We start from the raw sequence: 22,060 nt of genomic DNA, 5'->3' as shown, positions 1-22,060 counted from the left end.
CAGGCCAGGGCCACACACCCGTTTCTCACGGATGGCAGAGGTGGTGTAGGGGCAGCAGCATAGTTCAGTACAACCTGAGAGTGTCACTGTGGGCCCCACACTGCTCTGCATGAGTTAGAATGAGCTCATTTAATCCTCACAACAAACCCCTTTTGTAGATGAGGAAAGAGAAGCTCAGATCACAGCCAGGAAGTGTTAGAGTAGACATTTGAAGCCAAGTAACCCGACTTCAGGGCCACAGCCGAGGTTCCCGCCAGTCCAGCCCTTCGCTGTGGCACTCTGGGTCAGTCATTTCCTTTCTATGAGCCCATGTGCCAGAGGATGGGACGGAGAGGGGTGGGGGAGACTGGGTAGAGAGACTTCTGAGGGCAAGGGCATACTTGCCAGCTCTTGGCAGTGACTGGTTCTGACATCCTGATGAACTTAGAGTGCCCTTCAATGCTGCCACTGTGGGCTTCTAACCGTGGTCTCCACAAAGCAGCAGAGGGTCAGTGCTGCCAAGCCAGAGTAGGCACAGTTTTCCACAGACTCCTGGACATTGGATCCGGTAGGCTGTGCTGCTCATCCCGGGTGCTCCCCATACCGGCCTTGGCCTATTGTTCAGGACTCCTTACCTCGGGCATAGAGAAGGGTCTGGTGTCAGGGAGCCCTGGACCCAGCTGTGTGCACTCTGACCCACCCTGGAGGTAGCTGAGCCCAGTTGGATCCTGGGGTTGATGACTGAAGGGAGCCTTGGGGGGCACTAGGGGGCCTGCATGGCACTAGGCCTAGAGAAACATTCCAGAGAAAGAGAGGACACCTCCAGCCCCGGGGTTCTGGGAGCTGTCCCAAGGGATCCCTGGGGCCAAGCTGGTGTATGTTCACAGAGAGGGTAGGGGTGGAGGTGGAGGAAGCATCCTACTGAGGGATTTCCCACCCTTGCTGCCCAGTGCCTGAGGCTGGCCAAGAAGGCATTATTGGCTCTCATGAGCTCACAGAGGTGTAGTTGCACAGGCCCCGCCCACTTCCTGCAGCCTTGGTTCTTGCTTCCACCCCACACCAAGCTCCCAAGTGCCCTAGGGAGCCGCTGGCCAAGGATCAGGGAGCTGTGGGAGCTCAGGCCACTACCTCCCAGGAAGAGCAAGGACATGAGGGTCATAGGCCTCCCTTGTCCTTCTATTCCTGTTGGTCCTGAATGCCCCCACCCCAGCTTTGGTGGCCCCCAGGCCCTGACAACTTCAAGGATCCAATGTGAAAAGATGCAGGCTGCTGGTACCTGCCACACCGACCAGAAGCTGGGTGTGGGTGGGTAAGTGGAAGGCTGGTGTGGAGGGCACAGCTCGGGATCAAGGTCTCTGGCCTGGCGGGAGGCTGGAGGGGGGCGGGGGATAGGGCCCCCGCTCTGCCCCTCACTCTGCCCCTCCTCACTTACGCTCTCTGAACCAAAAGGAGGACTCAGTCTAAGCTAGTTCTTAGGAAGGGTCCACGAGGCTCCGCAAGTTATATCTGCAAAGCCCATTCTTCTGGGGAGAGGCCATGGCTTTCATCAGCGTGCCCAAAGCATAAAACCTGCTCTACAGCCCTCTGACCGAGCCCTGCCCATTTCAGAACCATTCTGGACACACACCAGGTTCAGACCAAGCAAGCAGAAATAGCAGCAGAAATAGCAGTGGGGCCACAGTCAGGCCTCAGAGTCCTAGTCCCCTCTGTCCCTCTTTGGGCATATCTCCTGTCTTCTCTCTGGACTGGAGGGGCAGGCTCTCATGCTCTGTTCTCCGACTCAGCCCTGTCTGACTCCTCTTTCCTGTCCCAGGCCCGGGGTGGCTGGCAGGCCCCTTCCTGCTAGCCCTCTGCCCTCCCTCTCATTCTGGCCCTCCCCAGCCCCTGCCCATCTGTGAACCTCCCAGGAGCTTTGGCACCCCTGTGGTCCCCTGGAGGGCCTGGGCCACGCTGAGAGCCCAGGGCCCTGGGAAGAGCAGCCTGCAGGAAGGAATCCCGGAAGCCCTTCTGAGGGAGACCCCTCCAGGGGCCCCCAGGACGAGATCAGCACAAACAGGTGCAGGAGCCCCTCATGGAGCCCCCAGACAAGCAGTTCCTGCAGGAGCTCCTCACAGAAGAGTCCCCGCCTGAGGACTCAGGCCTGGAGGGGGCTCCCAGCACACATGTCCTCTACGTGGGCCACCTGAACCCCCAGTTCTCAGTGCCGGTGCTCACCTGCCTGCTCCGAGACACCCTGGAGCGGCTGGAGCTGCCGGTGGCGCGGGAGCACATCGAAGTGGTGAGGCGGCCGCGGAAGGCCTACGCCCTGGTGCAGGTGGCCACCTCTGAGGACATCCTGGCCTCCCTCCGCGGCCGCCTGCAGGCTGCCTTGGAGGAGCACCAGATCATCCAGGAGCTGGCGGCCCGCGGGAAGGAGCTGGTATTGGGCGACAGCCGTGAGCCCACACACCACAGGGAGGTAAGTGAGACATTCTCGGAGCCACCAGCCTGCAAGCCCCGAGCCTCACCCAGGGGTCCGGGTATGGACTGCCTGCACTGCCATCCATCGGTGGAAGGGCATCTTTGAGAAACTGGGGACAGATCTGCAAACTTGGGGACTACTACCCCCCCCCCCCAAAAAAAAAAATGGCCTTCAGCGGAGGGACACTTAGCCTCCAGCCAGAAGCATGTGTAGAAAGGCAGATATATGGGATTCCTCCCTGGGTCCTCTGCACCCCAGCCTCAGGTCCCAAAGGTCCTCATTTCCTCCCTGGACCACCTCATTCAGCTGACAAACACCAGCAGCCGCTCTATGCCAGACTGTAAAGTAGGGAGCCAGGGCTCAGCCCTGCCCTCAAGGAGCCCTGTATCTATTGTATAAGCAGAGCCAGACATGGCCGACAAAGCTGCCTGGAGGCCTCCCGGAGCTGCTGGGAACAAATGAGCAGGGGGAGTGAAAGCCGGGCTGGGACTTAGGGAGTGGGGCTGGCATTCTGGGCCGAGGAACACGGCCCATACAGAGGAACAGGTGGGGAGGGGAATGTTCCATGCAGCAGGCAGGCCAAGTGCTGTCCCTGGAGCTCAAGCTGCAGGCTGCAGAAAGAACAAAGGAAGGAAGAGCAGGGGCCAGGCCACGCAGGGCGGAGAGACCCAGTCAGTGGGACTGAAAGGTTGGCTTCTACAGGGAACGTGAGGGAACAGTCGCCTCCCTGAGGCCGGGCAGGTCACTCCATGAGACAGGTGATGTGGTTTATCTCTCCTTTTGGGGTGAAAATGCCTGTGTTTAAACTGCTGTAGAACTACTCAGCTCTGTGACTTGCACTTCAAGATCAGTGAGCCTGATTTCATGTTTGTATGACAGTTTCTCACATTTTTATACTCCTGTCTTTTCTGAGCACTGCAGGGCAGAGAGGAACATGGCCCTCATTGCCATGCCCCTGCCCACACTGAGCTCCCAGGGCTGGAGGCCTCTTCCAGAGCCCAGCAGGCAGGGAGTCCAGGGAGGGGCCGCTAGGGGGAGAGCCCCTGGACAGAGCAGAAATGATGGAAAGGGCCTTGGGAGGGCCTGAGGAAAGCTGAAGTTCAGGAGGGCTGGCCAGTGGTCCAGAAAGTGATCAGCAAGGGTTTCAGGAAGATCAGGAAGGGGGTGGAGTCTCAAGGGCCCCTCTCAGTTCAGAGACCTGAAGCTGTCACATGGGACCTTAGGTATCTCCTGGTGACCCAGGCCTGGGCCTCAGAGATCTGTCCCAACCAACTGGGAAGAGATTGACCCAGAGGCGTCACAGCTTCCAGCCTGGGAAGGACAGCTCTTACCCGCCATGCATTTCACAGTCCACCTGGAAAGAGAGAAGTCCAGCCGGGAAGAACCAGTGGCTGGCTCCAACCCTTGATCTAGCAGCCTTTCACTCTGCCTGGGAGGGAGCACGGGGATTCCTCAGCGGGCTGGGCCCCGGGGTGGTGGGAGGTAGGAGTTCTGGAAGCCTGTCCTTGTTTGCTGCCCGGCTCAGGGACTCTTGCTCCAAACCAGCAGGAGGAGAACAGAGGCCCAAGTCCTGGCCCCAGCCCAGGCCCCAGCCCAGGCCCCAGCCGCCCACCTGCCAGGCACACCAACGCCCCACCAGTCCAGGCTCTGGAGTGGCCTAGCTCCACGCACCAACCCAACTGCACACGCTCGGACAGCGCCATCGTGCACCAGGAGATCCAGGGCCAGGAGCGGCTTTTCCAGGGCGCCTTCCTGGGCAACGAGACGCGCATCATGGAGTTTAAGAGGGGCGGCGGCGAGTACCTGAGCCTGGCCTTCAAGCACCACCTGCGGCGCTACGTGTGCGCCTTCCTCAACAGCCAGGGCGGCAGCCTGCTGGTGGGCGTGGAGGACAGCGGGCTCGTGCGGGGCGTCCGCTGCGGCCACCACGAGGAGGACCGCGTGCGCCTGCTGGTGGACTCCGTCCTGCAGGGCTTCAGGCCGCAGGTCTTCCCCGACGCCTACACGCTCACGTTCATCCCGGTGGTCAACACCTCCGCCGGCGGCACGCCCCTCAAGGTGAGCCGCGGAGCAGGAAGGTCTCTGGGGCTGTGTTGTCATCTGTCATCTCATCACTCTGCAGTGATGGCCCACATCCACTCTGCTGAGCGGTGCTGGGCAGTGCTGGGCAGGAGGTGGCGCAAAGGGGAGGCCGGGAAATGGTGATGAGAAGAGAGACCTGGCCTAGCCCTGCCCCAGCCCCACAAGCTGTCCCCAGGAGCCGGAAGCCAGGTCCAAAGTAGGGCAGGATGTGGGCTGCACACACTCCCGTGCAGCACCCAGAGCTGTTGTTGCCCTTGGCCAGGTGATCCGCCTGAGCGTGCACGCCCCCAAGGCCCAGGCTGAGCCGCAGCTCTACGAGACAGACCTGGGGGAGGTGTTCCTGCGGCGTGAGGGGAGCATCCAGGGCCCGCTGGCCGTCCACGCCATCCAGGAGTGGTGCAGACAGGTAAGTGGCAAGGCTGGTCAGCGGAGCAGTCCTGAGCAAGCCCTCAGGTTTCCCTTGATGCTCCATTGCCTTGTGAGTGTGCCCGAGGGGCGGAATTGAAATAACCCTACCACCTGTCATAGTCCACCATTGCGTGGCTGGGGGAGTCTGCAGAGTAGAATATTGAGAAGTTTTAAGACAACCTGAGGGCTGTGTCCATTTTGGGGGAGGCCCTCAAGATAATGGGCAGGGAGTGCTTGTCATAATTCCAAGCAAAAGCCTTTTCAAGAGGGAAACATCAGGTGGCAGACAAGCAGAGGAAGGCAAGGTGCTGATGGAGAGAGAGGGCGTTGCGGGAGGAGGGGCTGCCAACCTGAGCCTACCTCTGATACTGGAGGAAGCTGCAGAGGACAGGTCATCCCAGGGCTTGGGATGCTCAGCTTCCCTCCAGACCCCAGGGCTGACTCCATCAGGGGTGTCTGCGTGGCCCGGGGACCAGGCTTCCCCACCTGGCAGTGCCAATCCGGTGCCAGAGGCCTTGAGCAGGCCCCCCAGGCTCTCTGGGCCTTCCCTCCTCCATCAGTTCAATCCTGGGTGGAGTGTGTGTGGACCTGAGATGATGTCAGCTTAGACTGCGGTTTCTACCATGCCCCCTCAGAAGTGGACAGCGGAGCTGAGCAAGCTGGAGGAGAGGGTGAAGGTGCTGACGGCCGAGAAGGAGCAGCTCCAGCAACGGCTGCAGCAGCGCAGGCCCATCTCCTGCACCTGCTGCGTCCTGTGAGGGCCCCACGGGCAAGTGAGCGCAGGGATGAATCTGGCACTCTCCCCGGGAGATACAGGGACTGCCTACTTGAGCCAAAGACCTTCCAATAAACCCATCTGGTTGCTCAGAGGGGGACGGGAGCACCAGGCTTCCTTGCTCCTTCAGCAGAATTGCACACACAGGCTGGTCCTATGTGGCTTCAATCCTGAGCAGACTCCGTGCAGTGCAGCTAATGAATTGCGCTTAGCATAAGCCCCAAGGAACCTCACCTTCAGAAAAAAACCTGTAAAAACTTGGCCAGGCTATCCTGGGGCTGGGCTAGAAGGGACTGTCTCTGTTCCCAAGATGCTCATCTTGCCCAGGCCGTGGTCTGACTCCAGTTGGCAGACAGATCAGAACGGAATTTATCTTGGGAAATCCCCTCTGCAGATGGCAAGGCACCTCGGTTACAGAGCAAGCAGGCAGCCCCAGCCCTGGCATGCTGGAACTGTGGTTCTCATAGCTCTTCAATAAATTGCAGGGACCTGGAGCAAGAATGATTATTTCCAGAACATCTGGCCAGCCAGTTGGTAGCCGAGTCATGAGTCACATGCCTAGTCTCCCCTCTGTCCAGGAGGCCAAGCCAGCCCTGGGCTCCTACTACAGAGATGAGGGGAGGGGCCCAGAGGGTCAGGTTCCAGTCCAGCCCTGCGTTAATGGCCGGTACCTTGGGGGGAAGTGCTACCTCTCAGATAGTAGCAGTGCACTGCTCATCCTCAGGTACCCTGCTTCTCAGCACACAGGCACCTGCACAAAGAGGGCCTGACTTCCATTCCGAGCACCCTCCGCCACTGGGAGTCCTGCTCAGCCATTGCCCCACCACCAGCAGAGCTAGAGGCTATAAAGCCAACGTCTGACCAGGACAGGTCTGGACTCAAAGCCCTTCAAGGGCTCCCCATTACATTGAGAGCAAAGGCCAAACCATGGTCTACTCTACACAGCTCTTCCTGACCTCCTCCCCTTGTGCATGCATTCCAGCTACACTGAGCACCTTTCATTACTCGTCTCAGGGCCTTTGCACTAGCTGCCTTCCCTGCCTGAAATGCTCCTCCCCAGACAGCTGCTTGACTCATGTCCCCCCCATCCCCCCATTTTGAATGACACCCCTTTCCTGCTTACATGCAAGATGCTAGCCCAGGCATCAGGATCCTGACATGCTTACTGGGAGAGTTGATTTCTCAAAGGCAGGTTAAGTCACGTTGTAGCCAAGCTGCTCTGGGCAGCCGAGAACCGGCCCCGGCCACTGGGTTTGGACACCAGAGAAACTTGGCCAGGTGTCCTCTCCCAAAAGCTCTGTGCACTGATCAGTGGACACCAGGCACGGGAGGCTGCCCTCCTGGGCATTTCTCGGCTTCGGCCTCATCTGCCAAGCTGGGTGGCAGGGTCACTCAGGTTTCAGGAGCCCTGGAAAGGCATCTGGGTCCTTTTTAGAAAGGCCATGCGAGCAGCCAGCACCTAACAACTATCATTTGAGGTACTTTTATAGGGCTCTAGAGGCAGGAATGTCTAACCATTGCGAGTGTTTGCAAACCTCATACCAGCCAAGTCCTCACTGTTCCAGGGAGCGCTGTCACCAACGGGCATGTCAGAACCGTTTTGAGAACGGCTTCTATATGGAACCACCGGCTAGGAAAAGAGGTTACAAGCCCCCCCAACCAGCCACATTCGAAGTACAAGATGAGTATGGAGACCTCTGAGGGGACATTTTATTCTGGCCCAGGAGGATCGGAGATGAGGCAGCCAGCTGCTCTGGGTCCGGGGACACCAGCTCTGGCCTCAGCGGCAACGGTGGCCTCGGAAGACTAAAAAGGAACCCACTTCTTTTCAGACGCATGTATTTATTTCAGAGAGGGAGAGGGAGAGGGAAGAGAGAGAGAAACATCAATGATGAGAATCACCGATGGGCTACTTCCTGCACACCCCACACTGGGGATGTGCCCTGACTGGGAATTGAACCATGACCTCCTGGTTCATAGGGCAATGCCCAACCACTGAGTCATGCCGGCTGGACAAGAAACCCATCTCTTTTCTGGATCTCTGATGGGGCAAAGTGTGAGGAACATTTTCTCCCCAATCCCTAATGTCCACGAGTGGATGTTGTTGACCACTGAGACAGGTAACCCAGCCTGAGCTGAGCTCTGCTCACTCTGAGGAGACAGCTGTGAGCAGGTGTGCTCAGCAGCCAGAAGGTGTGTGCCAATGCCACCAACATACCACAAGGAGCATGAACTCAGTATCGCAGTTTACTTTGAAGGAAAACCACCCAGGAGCTAGGGGAGCAGGAGGACCTGCAGGGGACAAAGCAGTGCCACGCCGTCCGGCTACGTGCATGTGGGGCCAGGTCCCTGCTCGGAAGCGGGACGGCCTCCATAAACACGCATACTCCCCCTTCCCAAGCTCACAGCGCACATGCATCCATGTTACTTCGAATTTCTATCTTTAAATGCTGAGAATCTAAATTTGAAGTCTTTTGGGAAATTCTGGACCCCATTAGAAGGAAGGGCTCCTTTCTAATTTTTAGACTATCAGGTCAGCCACGTAAGACGGCTCACCTGGAGGAGAGCCCAGGGCGGGCGCTCCGGTGGCCGGAGGCACACAGGCATGCCCGGCAGCACACACTTCCCACCTGCCAGTACGCGCAGAGCATGACAAACCAAGCAAGTCTCTGTTCTGCATTATTTATTTCTTAAGTTAGAATTTACACCAAGTCCAGCCAGAACAAGGGCACACAGCTGTACCCGCCGTTACGTCACGTAAAGAAAATAGGTTTTCATATTGCCTTTCAACTGCAGTAACACCATCCCGGAAGGAGAAGTCCCTCAAGCAAAGCTGTCGGTATGTGAGAGGGTCTTAGAGGCAGCTTCCCCACAAGAGTCTGTTCTTCTCTGAGTGACCCCTTGATGCAAGGAGCGCTTCCCAGCCCCAGAAGAGACGCCCCGCCGGAGGACAGGGATTCTCAAACCATGCTTCAGAGACAGGCTTTCTGCCGTTCATGTGACACCAAGCTGACTGTCCCTCGGACAGCGAGTACCAGCCACATTTGGCACCGAGAGTGCCCAGGCGCGGGCAGTTTCTGGTTTCGCTGCTCTTGGCAGCAAGCCCGCAGGTCACCAGCACCAAGGGTGTAAGCATCGGCTAAAATTACCCTCCATGCGCACCAAGCGCACGCGGCACGCTCTTGAGAATGGCCTAGGCCTCCCTGGGGGAGCGGGAGGCCACACACTCAAGTCCACAGTGACTCGAGGTGGCTGCAGAGACGAGGCGCTCGGCGGGCACCCCAGCCACCCCGTCACCGCTCCTGCGATGTCCCGCCTCCCGTCTGAGGCTGGGGCTGAGAGGGAGAGTCAACACCAGGCAGCCACCGTGCAGGAGCCGATACACATGATGCGACATGCAGGCCACAGTCTTCCCAATACCCTTCCCCATAATAAAATATTCTTAATAAAAACATAATTTAAAGGAAGTGTCAAAAGCCGAGTGTAAAATCAAGCTGCAAACTCCCGAAGTCTGGAGGCTCTCTTGAAGAATCACCCCTGCTTAAAAACAAACAAAAAAAGGAAATTAGCAATTACAGGAGGTATGCATTGTGAAAGTGGGAAAGTCAGAATCTGGAGTCAGCTGCCGTGGTCAAACGGACTTCTCTGTTTCTCATGAAGTCCGGGGTAGGAGCCTGACATGAATAATTACCAGCTAAATGTGTCATTCCCATAGAGCCACGTGTTTTCGAGATCTTACAGGGACCTCCACATCTGCCCCAATACAAGTGCGCTCTTCAGAGCATCCAGCCTCACAGTGCCGGGGACTGAGCTCTCCACTGAGGGGAGAAGGCCCTACCACTGACCAAATGCATCCCTTTCCTGCCCCAGGCCTTCCCTGTGCAGCTTTAGCCTGTCAGCCTCGGCACACTGTCGGGTGGAGAGCACTGCCCGGCTCAGTCATCTGAGCAGGACTTCCTACGCTTCATGGCAGTGCCCACACCTACTTCACTTTACATACTTACAAGTCCTGTCACTACAAAGACAAACATTCAAAGTTTGCTCAATAACTACTTGAATTTTAAGGGATTTCCAGAATAAGCAGCAAACAATATAAAAGTGTTAGAGGTGGGTAACTGCATGACTGGGCAGAGCAGGTGGGTGACTGCATGTACTGGGCAGAGCATACTTGGAGGGCTCTCACCCACTTGATACCCACAATGACCGTGCCATTTTCATTCTCTGGCAGATAAAAATTTTAACACTAACCTCATGGTATTCTAATAATTCTAGTGTTATCACCATTACAAAAACAAACAATAAAAACCTGAAGCTTAAAAATAGCACATACGTTACCATCAGTCATGATTTATTGAGGGAAACTTCAGTTCGGTGATCTCGGAGTCAGGGGAGCTGCTTCCGCTCCTGTCACTGTAGGTGTCCCTGAGAATCAGACAGTTTACTCATCACTTCCCACCAAAAACCCGCCTGCTTCCCTGCTTCTGTAAGCACTGCGCCCGTAAGGACACTTCAGAAGGACTCTCTACTGCATTGCATATTTAGCATAGAGCTATAGAGCTTCTAGTTACAAAGGCACACATTCAAGCTTTGCTGCAGCCACCATACCTTAGGCCCCAATCCAGGGTGACTAACTGGTTCGATGTTAAGGTGCACAGCGGCTGACAACTCAGCCGGCACCCTGGGAAAAATCAGTTCCCCTGGGACCACAGGGTCCTACTTAGTCACAGGGTCCTACTTAGCATTGGAACCCCAATGCTACAGAGGGGGCACTCGGCAGTGCTGGGGCAGGTCACGGGTGGCACAGACGCAGCCTGAGGAAACCCAGGGACGAGAGGTCACGTGTGTCCCTGTGAGAAGGAGCCTCCAGCCAGGCTCCTGGGCTCGGCTTATCGCCCGGGTGCTGGCTGCTGCGTGGAACCAGTGACCCCGAAGAATGAGTGTGACCGACCTGGGCGAGAGCCTGCAGCCCTTCTGGAGGTAATGCGGCAGCCTCCCCACGGAGGCCAGCAGGAGGCCGAAGTACGGCGGGGACGGCTTGATGGGCCTGGACAGGAACTCAGGGTGGTACTGAACGCCAACAAAAAAGGGATGATCTGAAACAGAAACATGCAAGAAAGTTTCATCATATATGTGCACATCACATGTATTAGAAACAAAATCTTATTAAATGTTTCACATTTGCACAGACCCTACAATTATCTGAAACAGCGTCTTGCTTCGGGCCCAAGTAAAAGTGCCCACAAGACTGGGAGCAGACACCCTCTCCCCTACCCGCGTCACCCTCCTGGCTGGGCACCTCCTCGGGTCCTTCCCCGGCTCCCGGATGTCTGAGGGTTGAGTCCCATTGGATTGGATTAGAGGGGGCTCAAGTACCAGCTCCCGTTTGGAGGAAGGCGGCACCGAGGCAGGAGCGGCACTGGCTGCCTGCGGAGGCCCCGGCAGAGCTGTCCCCTGGGCCGTGTCCCTGGGCTCCAGGCGCCTCCTTCACCAAGACCCCCTCCTCCTGAGACAGTGCTGCTTCCTATTTCTGTTAGGTCAAGGGCAGTAACTACATTTTTGTATTTCCCCACGTGCTAGGAGAACTGTACTATGTTTTCCATTAAATACAGCACCCCCGGTAATCACCTTCCAACTCCACAATTTCCATTCTCTCTCCGCCGACGTCTTGGCCAACAAACTTTAGGCCTTGCTCCTCCAAACACTTTTTCAAGACTGGATTCACCTGTTGAAGAATGAAGAATAACCTCTCAGCTTACTGTTTCCAAAGCATCAGAAAGGAGAAAAATTTAAAAGTCACAAAGCTCAATTCCTCACCTCGAATCTGTGGCGGTGCCTCTCTTCCAAGTAATCTGAATCTCCGTAGAGTTTCCCTGGCAAAACACAAACGGCCAAAACCATGCGGATGTACGGAATTCTGACTTCACACACACACACCTATTTGCCACCACAGCCTGCTCTCCGCCTGACTTGTATCGTCCACGCCTTTTATCATCTGGGCCTTCTGAAGATTATTTCTGACTCTCCCGCCACCTCAGCCACCCACTCGCAGCAGCTTTTAGGCTGACTGGGCTCTGACTTTCCGACCACATGAAGACAAACTGGAACAGAGACAGACTTTCACCGCCCCCCTCCCACCGGAGCAAACTACCGTGGAAGACAAGTCAGGAGCCCCGAGCATCCAAAGCCCTGAGAGATGTCTTAGGACCGCGGTCGGCAAACTGTGGCTCACGAGCTAAATGCGGCTCTTTGGCCCCCTGAGTGTGGCTCTTCCACAAAATACCACGGCCTGGGTGAGTCCATTTTGAACAAGTGGCATTAGAAAAAGTTTAAGTTAAAAAAATTTGGCTCTGCTGACTAATGAGTTTGCTGACCACTGTCTTAGGAGCTACACAGGTGCCGTCAGGCCAGCACTGTGTAATTCACAGCCTGCAAAGCTCCGTGGCCCCTGCTGGCTTCCCGTGAACAAGCGCTGCATCTGCACGGGCTGCTCTGCAAACCCACGCGGGCTGCCTGCCGGGTGGGAGCCCAAACCCAAGTACGTTAGAGATGGGAGGGCTGACGGGTCACCTACTCAAGTGACTCAAACTCTGTTGCTGTGGAATCCCCAGACAGAGCTGCCTCTGCTCATATGTGCAGACAGAATTGTCCCAGTGGGCAAGAAAATGACATCTTCACTTTCTTAAATAAATTCCTCCCCAAATTTCCCTCAATCTTTAGCACCTGCTAGTACTTTTGGAAGAGGTTACAGTGGGTTTCACCTAACTGCCTCATTCTGGTGACTCGTCCACACCCAAGATTCCCCTGGCCCCGCCTGCACTATGACCTTCCTAAGACCCACACCGTGGCTCTGCCTGCTTCAGTGCATCCTCAAAACGCATGACCAGGGAAGGAAAGGAACTTAAAAGTGCATGACTGGGGCGGGAAAGGAACTTGTAAAGCAAGAACAGAATCAAAAGCACCAGAGCCCAGCACCCCCCAAGACACACGTTCTGGAGGTGCGGGGCCGAAGGCTGTGGAGGGGGGGGGGGGGGGCCGCGAGGGAGGGGGAGGCAGTGCTTACTCAGGATGGAGTTCTTAGTCTGAAACAGGGTTCTCCTCTTGCCCAGCCGCATGGTGCCGCCCATCTGCCCAGGATTGTGCTCTGGCATGTCTATGACCTGGAGGATGGCAAACAAGAATGCTCTCCAAACTCTGCTTCGTTAGACAGACCACCACACTGTGCATGACATGAGCCTGGAGGCTCCAATTCCCCAGCCGTTCCTGCCAAGGGGCGTTTGTCAGGGGGAGAAAAGCCCCCAATAATCATTCTAACCTTCACTGGGTGGGGGTGAATCCTCCGCTGCCCTCATTGCTGCCCCCAGCACTGTGGACCCCAGTGCTGCTGGGCTGCAGCGGTTCTCACGGGGACTAACAGCCCAAGCACACCACACAGGTATGCTGTCACACGCTCCCTCAGACCATGGGCTGCTCAGAGGCAAGGGCGCTCGTCTAGGGCTCACCGAGCCCCGACAGTCTTGTGAGCGCCTCGGGAACAGAGCAGCCAGGGCCCCCGGCCCTGACGGTCCGTCCACCACTCAGTCCCGTGCTCCTCTGATCACTGACTGACCTCTCCGTTCCCTGCTCCTCCTCCACCCCGCCACATCTCAAAACCTTTGTTTTTCTCCTCCTGAGGTCTCAGTGTTCGCAAAGTTCAAGCTCAGGTCAACAAGCAAACACTGATGCTGTGGAAGTGCCTGGAGATCAGAGCTCTGTCCATCTCCTTTAACACAGCGACCTCAGTGTCAAGAACAGGCCTGCGCCCGGGGCTGGGACTAAGACAAGGCAGGCACTGTCCCTCGCCCCCAAGCCACGCTCCTCTGGTGGGTGTCACAGGAGTATGCCGTCTCAAAGGGCTCTGGTCACCATTAAACAGATCAGTACTATATTCCAGAAGTTCTTTAACGATATGCCCATCTCCCAGGGTTGGTGGGAATTAAGTCAATCAATATATAGGGGTGGGGAAAATAGGTTTACAGTTGTGAGTATATGAAAGTTTATTTTTATATTATTATTTACTCTTGTATTATAGATTTTTCCACACGAGCAACTGTCAACTTACTTTTGCCCACCCCTGTATAAAGCAGTGAACAATGCCTAGCATAATAATAAGTGCCCATAAGTGTTTCATATCAGTATATTATAAAGAACTCCTGGGAGCTAAGAGGAGTGGAGACGGAGAATTATTATTTTTTTAAATATATTTTTATTATTTACTGAAAGGGAGAGAGAGAGTTAGAAACATTGATGAGAGAGAAACATTGACCAGCTGCCTCCTGTATGTCCCCTACTGGGATGTGCCCACAACCAAGGTATATGCCCTTGACCAGAATGGAACCTGGGACCTTCAGTCCGCAGTTTGTTAGGCCAACGCTCTAACAAACCGGTTAGGGCGGATGGAGAATTATTTTAATCAGGACCTCCCTCCCTGGCAGTTGGCATGGGTGGTACCTGTCCTTAACTTTTTTTTTTTTTTTAATATATTTTATTGATATTTCACAGAGAGGAGGAAGGGAGAGAGATAGAGAGCTAGAAACATCGATGAGAGAGAAACATCAACCAGCTGCCTCCTGCACACCCCCTACCGGGGATGTGCCCGCAACCAATGTACATGCCCTTGACCAGAATCGAACCTGGGACCCTTTAGTCCGCAGACCGACACTCTACCACTGAGCCAAACCAGCTTCGGCTGTCCTTAACTTTTTGTGGCAAAATGGAAGAGCAGTGAGAAATCACACAGTGAAAAAGAAATTCCTATCCAGTGGGTCTGAAAGGCAGGACCTCAGGGCCCTTTGGTCTTGTAGAGAGCCCATTGGGAATGCACATGGATGACCTTTAAATTAATATCAGCGAGTCCGAGGTGACTGGCACCTTTTATCAGTACAGATTTCTTATCTTTATCCACTGCTTGGAATGAGGAACAAATAGGACCTTGACTTATCCAGGTCTTGATATGCTAAATCCCAAGAATGAGGGAATGAATAGGACCTGGGCACAACCAAAACTTCTTTGACCTTAAACCCCCTCTGGAAATCAATAAATGCGCTGTGTTGTCTGTGGTGCGGATTGACTGTCCCTCTATCAGAGTGACAGCATCCACCTGGCACCCAGCTTTTGGATCTATTTCTGCTTCTTGTCTCTTTTTTTCTTTTATTTCTTAATCCCTAGCTCCTCCCCTCAGGAACCTGTCCTTCTCCTGTCTCTAAACATCATCTTCCATAAATGTTCCTTTGGTACCATGTAAACCCCAGGGAGACTCAAACACCGACTTACCACAGGATGGCTGGTATTGGGGTTAAACTCTGTAGAATTGGCATCTGAAAAATAAAAAACATTTTTATTATGAAAATAATTACAAACAAATCTGATTTTTTTTTCCCCACAGAATTTTATTTTTTATTTATTTATTAACTTTATTTTTTTATTTTTTTTTGCCTCCCTCCCTTCCTCCTATACATACCCTCCCTCCCCAGAGATTTATGTCCATTGGTTGTACTTATATGCATGTATACAAGTCCTTCGGTTGATCTATTATCTCCCCCAGATCTCCCTCCCCTCCCCACTGTAAATAAAAACCCCCATGCTTGTCTCCAAGACCTGAAACTGACAGCCACCATCAGTCAGGCAGTCAGTGTCTGGCCATGGGGCTGCTGTCGCACTGGAATGGAACCCGTCAGCCACAGCACGGCCACAGGTCACGAACAGTGCTGGCAAATCTGATTTTTTTAAAAGTTTGATTCCTAAGCTCTAAATCACAATTACCTCTTCAGTTTAAAGTCATTCAGTGATTAGAACAAAAACTAGGGACAGCGTTTCAAAGTTATAAAATAAACACACTAAAGCATTTTTTGTATTACATCTGTAATCCTCTGGGAGGTCAAAGCTTTACAAAATGAGGACATGGAAACTAATGACATAAATCATCTTTATTTAGATAATACCTCCTTATGGTGGTTCGTATACCATAATCTCAACTTTACTCACTTTTCGCATCAGACTCTTTCCAAGATGGGCAAGAACTACCTCTTTCGTGCTCAGCACCTTATACCAGGCCCTACTCAACTGCCTCACTCAATAGCTAAACCAGAAATTAGCCGATTTCAAAATCCCAAGTAACCTTTCTATCCTTTACTGACCTTATCACCTGATCATAAGCAAAACCACTGGAGACTAACAGGAAACGCACCGAGCTCTGGTTCTGTGTGTCTGTGCGTTCTATCTGAACAGGCAGGGCATCGTCCCCCTGCTGGGCCCAAACCAGGCCAGGACTCAGCAGGTCACTCATCCACCTGGGAAGCCCAGTGGTGGCAGGAGGGTCGACGGTGCCCAGAGGGCCAGCTCTAGGGTGGTGAGGGCTAAGTCAGTACCCGTCAGCTCCGAAGCCAGAGCCAAAGGGCACGCTGCCTACAAAAGGGAGCCACCTCGCCCTTAGCTCAGAAAAAAATGTGACCTGAGATCAGCCTGTTAACAGCGAGCTGGCCACAGGAGGATCACAAGTGCTTTGTAAAGCCAGACCACTGGTTCATTCCTACTTTTCATTCCTTCACGTTGCTGTGTTTTTCTTAGAACTCATAAGGTCTTTCTGAAAATCTAGTACCTGTTGGCTGGGCTACAGAGGACAAAGGGGTTGTGGCAGACTCTCCCAATGGTGGCCCAATGAACCACAGCCCAGTATTCACATCGTGAGGCTGTTCTCCTTGGCCACAGACATCAGCAAGCTCGATAGGGGCTTGCACAGTGGGCTTGTCATTGTGGAAGCCAGTCTTGTCTCCACTCCATGAGGAAGCTGGGCCTGAATTAGTGACTGAGGAGCTGCCACATGGAGAGACCTTGGCAATGTCTCTGCTGGGCAGAGCTGAGGGCAGGCAGGGTGATCTCAGCCACACTGCACGGAGGAAGGCCGTCACCTCACAGAATACTGGGAAATAAACCACTGTGTTGGAAGCTACCAGTCTGAGGATGGTCTGGACACAGTGATACCCTTAGCCAGGCACAGAGTTGACAGGATGATTTCCCATTTCTAGGCCCTGAGCTGGGACTATTTATGTGTAATTTCATTTACCATGTGAATGGGTACATTACTAACCCATTTTATAGTTGTAACAGAGGCCCCAAAAGGCTAAGGAATGTGCCTAGAATCACCCATAATCTATAATAATAAAAGCATAATATGCTAATTAGACCAGATGTTTGGTCGACCTTCTGGATGACCTTCCAGACAAAGCTGGGGCTGTGAGGGCCGAGCCCCTTGCACGAATTTCTGCATCGGGTCTCTAGTAAATGATAAAGTCTGAATGGAACCCTAGTCTAACCAGCTCAAGTTCATAAAAACTGCACTGCCTCACACAGGCCAGAGTTCTCCCGCTGGACACCAGCTCAGGGCGATGGCCATGGGGATGAAGTGTGAGGATCTCCAGAACAGGAAGTGCCGGACAGAGAGCTAGCTCAGTTGGGCTCCCTCCTTCCTGGGGTTTTGCTTAGAAGGGGCCTGCTTTCTCTCAACAAATGTCCCTATTAATGCACCCCAAGAGGTACTGAGACTGGGCGGGCCGGTCCTTCTCCACGGCTCCCAGTGACCCACAGGCACCAGGCTTTGTGCCCTCCAGGGATTTAAAAAGTTTTTAAGTAGACACTTACCTTCCCATCCCAGCACATTTCTTGAAAATTCAACCACTGCCAACTGCATACCTAAGCACACGCCTTGCAGGTGGGAGAGAAACAGGAATGAACTCCATGGAAAAGGTGACATTCCCACATTTCCCACGGCCTGCCCGGGGCTGAGTCCTGCTGTACACAGCATCCCCACAAACTCTCTAACTTCCTGCTGTGAGCAAGCCCCCCTGCTATGCTTTATCTGCACCGGACTCTAAAAACTGGACCCAAGTATGTAAAGACTCCAGGTTTCAGAAGTTATTCAATTCCAATATCCTATTCAGTACTTTAAAAAGTCCAGTTTTCCTACCCCCTTTTATTCAGTTCCCGTTTATAACTGGTCAAGTTGAAAATTCCTAAAATTTACAGCACAAGGAAGCATCTCAAATCACTTTGCTTAATTCCAGTCAATTGGTGCTTCAAGTGAGGATGGAAAACAGTTCCCCAAGTCTTGCCTAAAGCCAAGTTCAGGAAATATACAGGATTCATTCTTTGACAATTCCATGACACCTACATGCAACTCACAAGTTTAATCTCTCATTTTAAAGGAGGGTTTGAATTTCTCCCACACAGAACTAAAGGCTTGATGGACTGACTACCTGGAAAGATGGCACCTGTGTTTGGGCTGGAATCCCGTTTCCCTTACAGGTTACAGGCACCTTCCTGTGCTCTTTTCCACTTCTTACCCAGAAAAGGCTTCTTCTGCTTCCGAGCCCAGGAGATAGCGTGGATTTTTCCTTCCGTCCCTCGAACACCAAATCCGCCCGGAACCAGCACTCCACTGTTCAAGAGAGCACACCACAGGCGACCCCCTTTCCACCAGTCCAGCTTGCAGTGACCAGCCAAAGAGCCATATCCAAGACACAGAAGCCATGAAGTTACTCCATACACTTTGCTACTATGATTTCAGGCTGCCAGCAAGCTGAATGGAAACACTAAGAACTTAGAAAACACACACAAAACCATGGACTTTTCTCAGTGACGTTACAAAGTGCTAAAAAGTAAAAAAAAGATGGCATGCAAAGTTGTATTACTGCTACCACACAGTATTTGTCCCAGGCTTGGCCTCTTTCCTAATCTTTAATCTGTATTAATATAAATGCCATTTTTTTAACCAGGGGCTTTTCCTGGTCAGCTTGAGTGCCACACTGACCTAGGGTCTCAACCACAGCTACATGGTCCTGTAACATTCAATTCTTCTGGGGAACCAGAAATTCTTGTTCATGTTTTACAATTATAAATAGCAGCTGCTGAAAACAAACTACTTATGAGGCTCTACCAACAGATACTAATCAAATATTCTCGATAAAAATCTCTCTATATAAAAGCCTAAGTGACTGAATGACCAGTCAACCAGTTGCTATGACAAACACTGACAACCAGGGGGCAGATGCAGAACCTCCTGTGGCTCTGCACCCCCCAACCCCGGCCAGCCCCAATTGGCCTTGATCAGGGCTGGCCAGCTAACCTCCTGTGGCCATCCCTCCCTCCCCCGCGTCCCCCCCTACTGTCCCAATGGCCCCAATCAGGATGACCAACCTCCCGCGCCACACCCCAGCCAGCCTATCCTGATTGGAACCTCCTACAGCTCCTCCCCCCATGGCCTCTCCTTTCCCTGGCCAACCTCCCACTGCCCTGATGGGCCCTGATCACCAGCCAGGCCAAGGGACCCCACCCGTGCACGAATTTGTGCGCCAGGCCTCTAGTCTTTAAATAAACCTCACCAACAGATGCAATAAAACTAGAACAAGTTCTCTTCCGCTCCAATAACACGAATGAGCTGTATTTTGGTAAGGTAAATCATCCAGGATGCAGTCTCTTCAATAATTAAAGACATTTAAACAAGCAGATTTACTACCAGCACACAAAAGCACAGCACTTTGCCTGCGGACACAACCCAAGACCCCTGAAAAGCAAGGGCAGAGCTACTCACTGAGCGCTGCAGAGCTTCTGCCAGGCCTCGTGGTAGCGCACGGGCTCCTCCTGCAGGGTGCTCGGCTCCAAGTCCGTGGAATCGATGTACTGGGCGCAGCAGACCGGAGAAAAGAAGCAAGTTAACGACGTCAGAGCTGCGAACTGATCTTTCCTAATTTCTGAACAGTATTATCAATGCCCCATCTTTCCCAATTTTAAAGTAGTTTTAAAATGATACTTGACTTTCAAATCCTTCCACTCATACCTAAGAGACCTCCCTGACTTTCTAGTCACCTCTCACCTCCACCATCTAACACAGGAGAGGCACAGACTACCTCCAAGTGGAGATAAGAATGATGCAAAGAACTAGCAAAAAGTAAGCCAGGCAGTGTAATGAAATCTCATAATTCTTTAAGAACATGTAATAGGTCATTCTACAGGAACCTGTTCACCAGCAAACTAAACTCAACTATCACCCTGGGGCACACTGGAAAAACAGGCAAACCCCAGCATCGCTCGTGAGGACACTGCTCCAGCTGGGGAGTCGAGATGCTGGGGAAAACATATAACCTTTGCTGCTTTTTAAACAGGTATTTTAAAGGGACAAGTGCAAGGTTTTCCAAAAGAGCTAACAAACACAGTACCTCCTCTATGCCGGGCAAAGCACTAAGCACTTTATATGAACTCATTTAATTTTATAAAAGTCCTATGAGGAAGGTACTATCTCTATCCTTTGTTAAAGGAGAGGAAACTGAGGCACAAAGAGGGTTAAGTAACTTGCCTGGAGTCACACATCTTGTAAGCGAGGGAGCCAGAACCTGAGCCCTGGCTGTGTGACTCTGGAATCCATGGACCTCGACACTTTACCGCCTCAAGGAGACAGGCAGGGGCCATGCCTGACAGTTCACCGCTCGGCTTCTGACCACACATCACAGAGCAGAGCAGGTACCTGCTATTTACTGGATGCTGCCCCCATTCCCAGTACTGTCTCAGCGACTAGACATGTGCTTTGGAGAAACCTCCCAGCTCTGTGTGGTGGATATCAGCAGTACCAGCAATTGTGCAAAGTGCCTCTGGCCAGCCAGGGATCCCCCATCCCCTTGGGGCAATTTTACTTTGTTGTTTGATATTCAGATCCAAGCATTCACTGTCTCTCAGCTTCCATTCTGACCACCTCTCCCTTCATTACTTCCTAAAAATGCTCTACTGTTCCCAGAAAGCCAGGGGCCCACCATAACTCTTTTTAATCCTAAAAATTATGAGCTTCAAAAGTATAAAGCAGATACACAGCATCTACGGACTGCAGACAGCCTCCCTGTTCCTGCCTCCGCTGCACCAGCACCACCCTCCTCACCTTGATGTCCAGCTTGTGGTTGATGGCCAGGGCGGAATGCTCCAGGGCTTTAATGACGGAGGCGTAGGAGTCTGAGAACTTAGTGTACTTGCCCACAAGGGCAATAGAGCAGGTCTCCAGCAAACGATCGTATCTATCAATCAGAGGTCAGAAACCACATTATTTAGAATGTACATATGACCACGTACATACAAACACGAGACCTAAATTCCTTTTTAAAGAGAAGAAAAACAAGTCCGGAAAGAATTTACTGGAAACAGCTATTATCTGAGTCCTATGTACCCAGCAGAAAAGAGCAAATAACTTTCAGATCAATGTGGCTGGCTTTTTAAGAAAATGGGATTTTAGAAGCTGTTACAAAGAGATGGCTTCAAAATCAAAAACTGTTTTATAAAAATATTAAAATCCCAAAGGACAAAAAAAATTGACCAACAGTTCACAAGAGTTAATGTGATGAAAGGTATATAGTCAAATATGTTATAGGACATCCACACAATAGTCCATATTCATTACATTATAAAATATAATCAGCAACAGAGCAATAATATTTATAATACTTTATGGAAAAAGCCCTAAAACAGTGCCTTTTTTGTAGCTACATGAAGATATGCATGTAAATGGACTAAAGACTGAAAGGGAAAATGTCAAAATGAAACCATCACAGCAGCCGGGACCGGTTTGGCTCAGTGGATAGAGCGTCGGCCTGCGGACTGAAAGGTCCCGGGTTCGATTCCGGTCAAGGGCATGTACCTTGGTTGCGGGCACATCCCCAGTAGCGGGTGTGCAAGAGGCAGCTGATCGATGATTCTCTCATCGATGTTTCTAACTCTCTATCCCTCTCTCTTCCTCTCTGTAAAAAATCAATAAAATATATTAAAAAAAGAAAAAAAAAGAAAATAAGAAAACATCACAGCAGTGGCATGAGTGGCTCCCCGTCCCACGTGCGTACTACACCCAGGCCCGGGGCGCTGCGCGAGATGCCTGCTGTGCGAGGTGAGCAGCACGCAGCCTCAGGAGGAGTGGGGACAGCTTTCAAAGTGGTAGCCGGAGAAGACCGACTTCCTTGCTGATCCTTCTCTGGTGCAGGGTGAGTGATATGTTCCCAAACACGACTCAGATATTTGGATGCTACCCATGTGCTCGCTTCGGCAGCACATATACTAAAACTGGATGCTACCCAGGAGTGTTCCAGCCACGCAGTCATCGGTGTGGGCTCAGGCATGCGTGCTCACCCACTGTCACTAGGGCGCCTGGTGACTTTCTAGTCGACACCCTTTGAGACAAGGGTGTCAGTGTGTAATCTAAACTCACTTGTGGCCTGGGACCTAGGCCAACTCTACCAGGACTTCCTTGTCCATGATACAACTACGTGAAGGCTGAGAGCCTTGCTTAATGCTTC

At 52.7% G+C, this 22,060-nt stretch overlaps 2 protein-coding genes across 5 annotated transcripts in view; one reads left to right on the top strand and one right to left on the bottom strand.

The window, feature by feature from the left end:
• The first annotated feature begins 292 nt into the window (after positions 1 to 292).
• Positions 293 to 7,526, top strand: SLFNL1 (schlafen like 1). 2 transcript variants are annotated; one of them, XM_084874659.1, is made up of 4 exons: positions 293 to 2,437; positions 3,989 to 4,498; positions 4,785 to 4,928; positions 5,566 to 7,526. In XM_084874659.1, exons 1-4 carry the CDS (start codon positions 2,051 to 2,053, stop codon positions 5,686 to 5,688), a joined length of 1,164 nt encoding a protein of 387 aa, XP_084730785.1. In that variant the 5' UTR covers positions 293 to 2,050; the 3' UTR covers positions 5,689 to 7,526. The 2 variants fall into 2 exon arrangements, with proteins under 2 accessions (XP_084730785.1, XP_084730784.1); XM_084874658.1 differs by having other exon boundaries at positions 3,986 to 4,498.
• Positions 7,527 to 8,373: 847 nt separating this feature from the next.
• The window catches only part of CTPS1 (CTP synthase 1), a 32,348-nt gene continuing 18,661 nt past the window's right edge, over positions 8,374 to 22,060 (bottom strand). The window contains exons 9-19 of one of the 3 annotated variants that reach the window (XM_084874572.1): positions 20,662 to 20,794; positions 19,327 to 19,415; positions 18,080 to 18,174; positions 17,379 to 17,441; positions 15,015 to 15,058; positions 12,766 to 12,862; positions 11,520 to 11,575; positions 11,331 to 11,427; positions 10,654 to 10,798; positions 10,036 to 10,127; positions 8,374 to 9,242 (exon numbers count right to left, since the gene is read on the bottom strand). In XM_084874572.1, the coding sequence (XP_084730698.1) occupies positions 10,043 to 10,127; positions 10,654 to 10,798; positions 11,331 to 11,427; positions 11,520 to 11,575; positions 12,766 to 12,862; positions 15,015 to 15,058; positions 17,379 to 17,441; positions 18,080 to 18,174; positions 19,327 to 19,415; positions 20,662 to 20,794 (904 nt within the window). In that variant the 3' untranslated portion in view covers positions 8,374 to 9,242; positions 10,036 to 10,042. Of the gene's footprint in view, positions 9,246 to 10,035; positions 10,128 to 10,653; positions 10,799 to 11,330; positions 11,428 to 11,519; positions 11,576 to 12,765; positions 12,863 to 15,014; positions 15,059 to 17,378; positions 17,442 to 18,079; positions 18,175 to 19,326; positions 19,416 to 20,661; positions 20,795 to 22,060 lie in introns of all 3 variants that reach the window. The other 2 variants (XM_084874573.1, XM_084874571.1) reach the window with 2 other exon arrangements.

Source organism: Pipistrellus hanaki (genome assembly GCF_964339955.1).
Source record: "Pipistrellus hanaki genome assembly, chromosome: 2".
NCBI classification, from domain to species: domain Eukaryota; kingdom Metazoa; phylum Chordata; class Mammalia; order Chiroptera; family Vespertilionidae; genus Pipistrellus; species Pipistrellus hanaki.
This window is presented reverse-complemented; position numbering and strand designations above follow the sequence as displayed.

Bases quoted from the DNA above. Each gene is read 5' to 3' on its own strand.
- SLFNL1 (XM_084874658.1), top strand. From the start codon at position 2,051: ATGGAGCCCCCAGACAAGCAGTTCCTGCAGGAGCTCCTCACAGAAGAG. The intron at 2,438-3,985 runs GTAAGTGAGACA...GCTCCAAACCAG, and splicing joins AGCCCACACACCACAGGGAG to CAGGAGGAGAACAGAGGCCC. The intron at 4,929-5,565 runs GTAAGTGGCAAG...ATGCCCCCTCAG, and splicing joins TCCAGGAGTGGTGCAGACAG to AAGTGGACAGCGGAGCTGAG.